At 50.8% G+C, this 9747-nt stretch overlaps 1 protein-coding gene across 4 annotated transcripts; it reads right to left on the bottom strand.

Annotated features, from left to right (window-relative positions):
• Positions 1-4477, bottom strand: LOC133901876 (two pore potassium channel c-like). Of its 4 annotated transcripts, XR_009906785.1 has the most exons (4): positions 3026-4477; positions 2765-2894; positions 2508-2576; positions 438-571 (listed from the first exon to the last, which is right to left on the bottom strand). XR_009906785.1 is itself a non-coding variant. In XM_062343412.1 (2 exons), exons 1-2 carry the CDS (start codon positions 4204-4206, stop codon positions 382-384), a joined length of 1371 nt encoding a protein of 456 aa, XP_062199396.1. In that variant the 5' UTR covers positions 4207-4474; the 3' UTR covers positions 1-381. The 4 variants fall into 4 exon arrangements, 1 of the variants encoding a protein (XP_062199396.1); XR_009906784.1 differs by lacking the exon at positions 2508-2576 and having other exon boundaries at positions 436-571; XR_009906786.1 differs by lacking the exon at positions 2765-2894.
• Positions 4478-9747: the final 5270 nt, after the last annotated feature.

The raw sequence follows: 9747 nt of genomic DNA, 5'->3' as shown, positions 1-9747 counted from the left end.
TAAAAGAAGGGCAATAATGACTTTTCATATCTCTAACGGAGCCTTTTGAACGGCAATAGCATTTAGCAGCTCACGTCACATTTTGCAATGGCACTTTCCACCTCGTGAACTTTCTGATAGTATACTCCAACTCGGGCTCTTTTGCGATGGTATTTTCATAATTCTCCCCAGCAGCAATGATCGTTCCAGCCTTTCTAGAGTTGAATCATAACCGGAGGGCAATTACAACATCTACGGAGCTAATCTAGCCTTCAAAAGGTTCCAGCTTACGCATTCTGGTATAGGAGAAAGCCTCCCTATTCTAGCTTTGCTCATCTGCGTATTTTCTGGCCCCAAAATTCTTACACTGCTCTATGAATTTTGCGTCTCTCACGACATCCGTTATAATTTCTTCCCCTTTTTCTTGTCCCTGGGATCGGCAACCGAGTGATGACTCTCGAGAAGAGCTGAAAGCGTAATCTTTCCACAATTTCCTGTGTCCAGCCTTTGGAATTGGTCGCAGATCATCATGATATCTTTTTCAGAAATCTTCCCCATCTCCTTGAGCTTATAAACTACGAATTCTGATTTCCTAAATAACACAAGTCAGAATCAAACATTAGTCACTGCAACTTTTCCAATTTAGAAGAAAGCAAAGCTCTATTCTAGATGGAATTAAGCAAACCCTCTGTTAGAAAGCATGAGAAACTATGAAAAACCCATGATATCATACGATGACAGTGTTCAACCATAAACCATTGTAAATTAATGTGTGGCGGCGATGACTTGGTAAAGCTAAAAGTGATTACGACCTACATTTGGAGTGCCAACACAAACAAGTACAGTAGCTGCTGCATGGTTAAAGAGCGGAACAAAGTAAAATGTTCTGCATGCTAAGGCTAGGACAAGTGTTAGGTCTCTGGTGTTCAGTGTTCCCATATCTGACAACATAATAAGCTGGCAGCAGTAGACTTACGGGGAACATAATAAGATAACAACATAAGAAGCTGATAATTTCATAAGAAATTATGCACTTGGACTAAATGGATGTAAACTGTTGAAAACAAATGCACACGGAAATCTACAATTTCAGAATAGTACCATTCAGGCTGGCAAAATTAAACTGAAATATCATTCATATTGCCCAATGTACTGATACCAAGGCCCAAATAAGACTATTTTACTGTTGGGAATGCAAAGTCGTGATGAATGATAGTTGTAAATTTGGCTGTTCTACATATGAAGTTTTGTCCTTTAGTATAGCCACACTATATGGTTTCTGAAACTGCTAAATGCACATGATGTGTGTATATCAATTGTCATTGATCAACATTACACAATCCAACATATCAAGCACACAGCTCAGTTCAACAGAAGATTCAAATCAACGAGCCAACAAATACAAGCAAAGATCATCAATTCTGTTTCTAAGTTGATATTTGTTATACCCATATCATCAACATTTCTTTGATATAGAAAAAAATCATGAAAAACCTTATTAACTAGTTATGCAAAAGAATTGCACGGATGATTGAATGAAATAAGAAAAAATATTTAAATAATAAAGTGGATGGATAATAATGTTAATGGTATAATAGTCAAGGGTATTATTGTAATATCCTAGTCTAGGGTTTCCCTCTTGTACTCTATATATTGCCTACATGAGCTATCATTGAATACAAGTTTTTATTTCTAACATAGTATCACAGCAAAGGTTTTTCTTTTTTTTGAGTTCGCAACTCATCCATGTAGATCTATCTGGTTCGGCTTCTTCCCGTCAGCCTTCCTCCCAATCTCCTGTTCCACCTGTCAACTTCCTCCCCTGTCGGCTCTCTCTCTCTGCTCTTCTCAATCGGTTGTCATCATTGGCTCTTCTCGGTTGTGATGGATTTTGTAATCGCATTTATTTTTTATTTTTTATGTTAACAGAAGTGAAGTTGCATTATCACAACTCAAAAGTATCATAAATTGTGTGCATAAAATTGGGCAGTGATACTCAACTAGTGGCATGTTCCAAGGAACTTATTTTCAGATCATGCATTTCAGTTTCTCCTGACAGTGTGACAATGGAATAATATTCACCAGTCTCAGAACACCACACTTCATCCCTTTCGATATCTTGTACAAGCAGATGCAGAAACCCAGTACGATAGAAAGCCATATGTCAATTAATAAGCTGAGGTCTTATTTTCTTCAGGTTTTTTCTTTATGTTGAAATTGAAAGTATAAGTGTCCTGAATATCCGGATGTGATAAATAACTACAATACAAAAGGCCACTAACTTGCCCATGCTAACTCAACATCTGTACTAACATCTCAATCAAATCACATATACAAATCAAACGAAGCGAGCAGTAGTGAGTGTTCATGACAGCTTTGTTTCTATATTTCAAACGCGAAAATCACAATCCATCTTTCAAAGGAACAATAAGAGAAGCCAAATGCAATCAGATTACTTTTAAAAACCTCATTATGAAATAGCCTTGTAGATCAATAACTTTGTTTCAGAAGCAAAGGTCCCTGCTTACCATTAAGGTGCCTCCAATTCCTGCACATATGTTAGTATTTAGGGGAATCCCCATTGCACCTTAGCTTAGCTGCAACCAAGTTGCATTACACTAAAATCAACAACTTAGTAATGAATCTAGAGCCCACTTTAAGAACTAGACTGCAGCAAACAGAACAAGTCAACAGCATCGTGAACAACCAACGCTAATGATATACTAGCACCTAGCTGGCCTTAAGATCTTCGGCAATTTGTGAGTACTGAGTTGTGACTATTTACCTTGCTTGATTGGTGATCCGTTGACAGTGTCATAATGCCTAACCACTGGTCTCCGATTGTCATACTAGATGCCTATGATTTGCAGATTAATGACCAAGTAAAGCCAATTTGGAGGATGCTCTACTTCCAACTGCCCATTTGCATGCTATGCCGGTGAATGATCTTTCATCACCACAAAACAAGAAACAACTTTGCACATAATTTCCTAACAAAGTAGTAAATGCAAGCAAGAAACGGCGAGTCGTGGCCTTGTCGACTTACGTGACATATCCATTGTTGTCGATGTCTGCAGCGAGAAACTCTGACACAGTCATATCTCTTGACAACACCCAGTTAGCCATTGCACGGTGCCTCTTGTCAATCCTCATCTCTGCCAAGTAGAGAAACGCCCTTGCCACGGCCAGGGTTGATACAAGCAGCCAGGCGGAAGCAAAAAGCCGCCCAGTCAGCGTCCGGAAAGCCTGGTCGCCATATCCGACTGTGGTCACCGACATCACCGCAAGGTAAACTGCATCGAGCCACCCCAGGCTCTCCACTTTCCTGAGCACTGTTGCCCCGACGCCCACGCAGATGGCCAAGACGCCCAGCGCGAGCGCAACCTTCATGCGAATGCGCATCCGGCCCTTCTTGACGTCAAAGATGTAGTTGTGGCGATGCTTGCGCGCGGAGCGTGGGTTCTTGAGCGCGGTGAGGAGGAGGTGCTCCTGGAGGTCGAGCACGTAGGAGACCATGCCGGATAGGAGGATGTCGACGAAGCCGAAGCCGACGAGGACGAAGGAGATGGAGAAGAGCTTGGCGGCGGGGGTCGCCGGCGTTATGTCCCCGTAGCCGATGGTGCAGAGCGTGACGATGCAGAAGTAAAGCGCGTCAACGACGGGGTGCGTGGGCCCGGCGGAGGAGGTGAAGTTGGCCGGCGCGGCGGCGTAGAAGGTGACGCCAAGGGCGAGGTAGGCGAGCAGGAAGAGGAACGCGTGCAGCACGATGGCCGGCCTCCGCGGCGGAGCGGGCGGCTGGTCCCCGGCCGCCACTGCCGCCGCGAGCGCCGCGGCGCTGAGCGGCGCCATGGCCGGCGCAGTACGGGAGCGGTGGAGGTTGGTGCGGGCGCCGGCGGCACTGGCGAGGAAGTCGAAAAGCGAGGGCGCGCCGCCGGCGGAGGCGGAGGAGGGGTCCTCAGGGTCCGAGGGCGGCGTGGGCGGGGACGAGGAGCAGGACGGCAGGTCGAAGTCGTTCCCGTCGACGGAGATGCGGCGCTGGTGCGCGTAGCGCGGCGGCGGGGGCGGAGGAGGCGGCGGCGGCGGCGGCGGGTGGGCCCCGAAGATGATGCGGTCCTTGTAGGAGGAGGCCGGGGAGGGGCACGGGGAAGGGGGTGGGGAGAAGGTGGACACTGGCGAGTGCTCCGGCAGCGGGTGGAGGTGCGTCAGCAGTAGCGGGTCCATGTCCATGGCGCAAGAATCGTTCTTGGATTCTTGGAGATTCTCTTCTCGCGGTTTCTTGGATTTTGGTTTAGCGATTGTGAGAGGGATCGGATGGGAAATCAGATTCGATCGATTCGCTTCGGGGGGATGCGACGCGATGGTCGGATGGGGGAGGAGGGAGGAGACGGTGGCCGGTGCCGGCCGGGGAGAAGACGGTGTGCCGGTGCGGGGGAAGCGGAGGAAGGTTGCGGCCGCTTACGTTCTGTTTTCTACTGTACTACTATCCTTGACGACGGCGAAGCCCTTTTTTTTTTTCCTTTTTCTTTTCATTTTTAATTAACTGAGAGTCTGCCTGTTTGCAACGAAAATATAATATTAGATGTGGTAATATTAATAAAAAACTTAAGGTTTGGAGACATGGATAGGTAATGAGAGTATCGTTGAACGAATACGTCAGGAGTAATATCGTGATTTGATTTTAGATATGATTAAAAAATTAGCATAAAATTATTTACTAATTTCTCTTCTAATTTTTTATTTATTTTTAATAATAAAATAGGTTTTATATTCGTACCGGTGAGAGACGTCCACAGAAAAATAGATGGATGATAAAAGTAAGTAAATTATTTAAATTTAGGGGTTTTATTAGGTGGGAGGGGAGTAGGGCTAGAGGTGACGCGGTACTTAACTCGTGTTTTATAGATACTGTTTGGTAGAGTTTTAGCTCTGAAATTTATATATGAGTTAAAGTTTATATGATAAAATAAAATAGTTTAAATATTTAATTTTAATTTAAAATAAAAATAAAATATCTTAATCAAATATTTTTAATCTGTTCAAAGCTCTAGCTTTAAAAATTTCTAAACCTAAAAATGGCTAAGTCTACAAAATGTTTTGAAACTAAGTTTATCAAACTAAGTCCATAGTAGAGATCTTTGGAGGAGGAATTAATTTACAATGGTATAGAAGATGAGATCAGCGGTGGATACTGGCTGCGCGCCGAAAATGCTACAGATGTTTGTTTATTGCACATCTCTTTATCTGCAAAATCTGCATTTGCAAATTTTATTTCTTATGTTTTTTGGACTATTTCATCTGAGACCACTTGCAGTTGACTGTCAGAAAAAATATATATACGGAAGCAAACTACCTCTCCCATGTCCAACTTCGTATCTGTCGGAGGATGAACTCCTGTCGCAGGGATCCCGAGAGACCTTTTTTTAGAGATTCGGCCGGGGGATGATCCTGAATGAGTTCGTCGGAGAAATAAATAGAACTGGAAATAAATGCAACGGCCGGTGGTGGGGGATGGTCAACCTAGTGCAAAGAGAAATAAATGCACCGAAGTTTAGACAGGTTCGGGCCGCGCGGGAGCGTAATACCCTACTCCTGTGTGGATGCAATATCCTTCCCCGAAGGGGATCCCTCAGGGATATATCTGGTTACAAGAATATATTGTCTAACTGAGAGCTTGAGGCTCCCTTGTTCTAGTTCTGCTCAAGCTCGTTTGCGGTGTTCTTCGGATGATGTCTTCGATCGTCTCGATCTGTCTTCGGATGTTTTCTCGTGTGTTCGGGTTGTCTTGGTCTGTGTTCTTGATCCCTCTCGTCCTCTTTCTGTATGCCCATTCTTTTATGCACTCGCCGGCCACGACATACCCCAAATGGGAAAGAAGGGGCACATGTTCCAAGACGCCACGATTGAGAAAGGCGTTATCATTCCCTCTGGGCGAAGTGACAGGGGCGGTGGAAAAACATGGCGCGCGTCCGACCACCCGTCACTGTGGACGCCCTAGCGCTATTGAGAGGGCCCACCGCGCAGCCACAGAGGCACCCGGCGCGCCCACCCTGTCTTGTTCCTCTGCCAGGGCAGGGTGGCAGGCGGAACGCTTTGATCCTGGCAACGTTATCCCGAGATACCCCGGATGATACGGGACGGGACCCGTGCAATTAATGGACCCACGCCCCCCTGTCAAAGCATGGCAGGGATTGACACTGCGGCGGGAGCAGTTGGGGATGTCAGGATGTCAGGCCGTGCATGCCCATTAAATGCGGCCTTGGACCTCTGACTGGTTGACGCCTCGTCGGTCCCTCTGGGTCGTCGGAGCTTCGGGTACCCTCGCGCGAACCTTCGGGGAACCGAGTGCTCAGGGGCTGCCACGTGCAGCCCCGAGCACTCTCTCCCGAGCACTTTTGTAGAACCTTCGGGGAACCGAGCGCTAAGGGGCCGCCACGTGCAGCCCCGAGCACTCTCTCCCGAGCACTTCGGTAGAACCTTCGGGGAACCAAGCGCTCGGGGGCTGCCCCGTGCAGCCCCGAGCACTCTCTCCCAAGCACTTAGCTCTTCTGCCCATCGGGGGACTAAGGTACTCGGGGGCGAGCGGGCACCTCCCCGAGCACTTTCTTCCCGGTACTTGGACTCTGCGGGTCATCGGGGAACTGGGGTGCTCGGGGACCAGAGGCTGTGGCCTCGAGCATCTTCTCCCGGAACTTAGATTTTCCTCATCCTGCAGGAGGGACCTCGCGGGATGGTGACACGTGGCGGACGGCTGGCCTGGTCTCGGGACTCAGGGACCCCCGGTTCCTGATACACCGACAGTAGCCCCCGGGCCCATTGGTAGGTGATGGCACGGAGACTGCGGATGGGCCCTTCGTCGCGGACGAGGCCGAGGCTGGCGTGGACGCCACATGGCAGGCTTTCGAGAGGTGGCCTTTTTGGATCCGGGCCTCGGGTACGGCCCAGCGGGGAGACGAGTAGACGCGTGTCCACACAACTCCCGAAGGGCATGACAACCGTACGGGCGGCACGCGCGGCTGCCGCGCAGATCGAGGAAAATACGCCTGGCAGCCGTTGACGTCGCACGATCGGCGGGAGATTCGCCTGGTAGTTGCGCCGATCGAGGGGGCCGTCTCGCTGAGCGAACCGTTGGCCGGCAACGTTTAAACTTTGAGATATAAAAGGGGGAGGGGATCGATCCGTCCCTCTCTTTACGCCTTCCTGCAATCTTGCTCTTGCCTCCTGCGTGCTCCGAAGCCCTTAGAAACCTTTCAGGCGACCGGAGCGCTTCTCCTCCTTTCTCTCCACCTCCAGAACACCTCCGCTCCTGCCGAGATGCTGAGAGTCGGAGGAGGCCGTCGCGACAAGACTCCGGACGGCATTCTGCCGGAGTCTCGTCTGAGGAATGAAGAAGCGGCGGCCAAAATTAGGAAGCTGCTGGTGCCCGAGGGGCAGGAGGGAGCTAACCCGCCGAGAGGGGGAGGCTGCCGTGACGGTAGCGGCCGCCGCCACCAGGGAGGAGGAGAACACGAAACACGAGGCGGAGCTAACCGCCCGTGAGCGCGCCTTGTCCGATCTGGTGGCGTAGACAAAGCAAGCCGCCGGCTCCGCAACCGACGGCGGTTCTTCTGGCCCGGGTGGGGTCCAGGGACTCGAGGTGCAGCTGCGGGCTGCGAAGGAGAAGCTCGAGACTGCATTCATCTCGCGAGTCAACCTGCAGCAAATGTTGGAGGACATACTCCGGCGGATGCGGCTGGCCGTGGAGAAGGCCGGTCTCGGGCGACTCGTCAAGGACAAGAAGAGTGACAGCCCCGCACGACAAGTCCTAAGGCTTCAGCAGGTCTGCGAGCGCCTCGACGCGCTGCCCTGGGCCGTCCAGGAACTCGCCGCCCGGGAAGGACGCGGCTTGGCCCACGCGGTGGCCGAGCACGTCCTGACCTGCTACCGAAGCAGAGACCCGAACTTCCCGCTGGAGCCGGTGCGGGAAGGAGTGGTTGAAGCCGAGGGAGAGGCCGCCCGGGAAGCGGTTCGGAGTACCGCTGCCGAAGTGGCGGCCGGCTTTAGGCGGGAAGTGCCGCCGCCGCCAGCCCCCGGGGATGACCCAGATGACTCGGACACCGCCTCTGCCGCCGACTAGGCTTTTTGTAGTAGTTTCTTTTTCTTTTGTTGTTGTCTTGGACGGATGTAAATATGGGAGTGATCCCTCAGAAATGCTTGTATTTTCCTTGTGAATATAATGGCAGCTTTTCTTTGGGCTCGCAACTCCAGTGTTCTTGATTACTTAGTGTTCCTTCCGATGTTTTGCCTTGAAGCCCCGGGGAGTACTCAGTCGGACAGTTCCCGACCTTTCCATCCCCGAGAACGAAGTCGTCCCGATCGTCGTTCTTGGCGCGTTCAGCCCCCGAGCCCTCGCGAGTCCGCATCGTCTAAGTCAAAAGACAAAGACACGAACTTCCTTACTCGGGAGATGGATCGATCCAGCACGGAACACGCCATGACCGGTGAATACTTTTTCACCTCGCGACCACTCAGTCAGTAGACCGGAGACGCGCGCGGGCGGAAATGTGACCAAGAGTCCCCGTGGTTCGGTGGTGCCCGGGCTTAAGATGGACCGAACCGAGCACTGACAGCCCGCCCCTGAGGCCTAGGCTCCGGACTACTCGAGTGGCTCGAGTGATAGGATTACCCAGGGCACCCAGTGACTCGGTAGTGCTCGGGGTCCTTAAAAGCGGGCCGAACACCACGACCACCACGAAGGGCTTCGAACGGACATTACCGTACGCGTGGTACACCTTTCTACGAACCGCTCTGTCGTTCCAGGAAAAAGTAGACGCACGGTAGGGTTTTGTGCGCGAGGAGATCATCTCACCGAGCAGATTAAAATGCGAGGGCCCCCGAGGATGACTCGGGAACATAATATTATTGAACGCAAATTTGTTTGAATTTAACCACTCACCGGACAGCTGTCGGCCTTCCGGCCAACCGATCCAGGAGGAGCGTGTGCTTCCGAGCTCGAGGTGCCCGAGGACTTGGTTCCTTCAGCCGGAGTGCCCGAGCGTCAAGGGGCACATGAGGATCCCGGGGTCGGGTGATCTCGACCACTTATGCCTAAGCGGTAGGACCACCCGAGGACCCTTGGGGCCGATCAGCGACCTGGGCATCGAGGCCCTCGTGGTCGAGCTGCTCTTGATTGTCGGCCTGTGACTTAAGAGAGAATAGGGAATTTCTTTGCCTAGTGCGCTCTGTCAGTGCGGTACTTGTTATAGACTGCTCTCGTTTCCGACCCGAGACCTCTTGAATGCCTAAACCGGCGGACGAGAGCAGAGAGAGGCATAACCCAGAGGTCCTATGGTCCGGTGACGCCCGGGTATGACAGACCAGACTGAGCACCGACAGCCCGTCCCGGGGGCCTGGGCTCCGGACTACTCGAGCAGCTCGAGCGATAGGATTACCCAGAGCGCCCCGGAACTCGGTAGTGCCCGGGAGCCTGTCACGACACCGAACACCACAGCCTACCATGTCGGACGTAAGTCAGCGGCAACTTACCCGCGTGCATACCGATTGGGATTCTTTTATCAGCGGGAAAAATGAGAGAGCAAACTTTTTTTCTCGCACAATTGAGCATCTCACCAGACAGATTAAACATACGGAATCCAGGAAAAAGAAATTGACATACGACTGAATATTGAGATATTAAATTTACAAATTTTACAAGTTTGGGTGACTTACCCAATGGGTGGTAGCCCCCGGTCAACTTGGGCGGGGGGAAGCCCCCGGCCTGTTGACCTGCGG

Source organism: Phragmites australis, chromosome 20, assembly GCF_958298935.1.
Source record: "Phragmites australis chromosome 20, lpPhrAust1.1, whole genome shotgun sequence".
In the NCBI taxonomy this organism is placed as follows: domain Eukaryota; kingdom Viridiplantae; phylum Streptophyta; class Magnoliopsida; order Poales; family Poaceae; genus Phragmites; species Phragmites australis.
The sequence above is the reverse complement of the archived record's forward strand: the minus strand, read 5'-3'. Positions and strand labels throughout refer to the sequence as shown.

What these genes read in the sequence shown, in the direction of transcription:
- LOC133901876 (XM_062343412.1), bottom strand. Translation starts at nt 4,206, where the DNA reads ATGGACATGGACCCGCTACTGCTGACGCACCTCCACCCGCTGCCGGAG. An exon ending in GACAACAATGGATATGTCAC is followed by an intron (nt 572 to 3,025) that starts GTAAGTCGACAA and finishes TGTGTTATTTAG; the next exon opens with GAAATCAGAATTCGTAGTTT.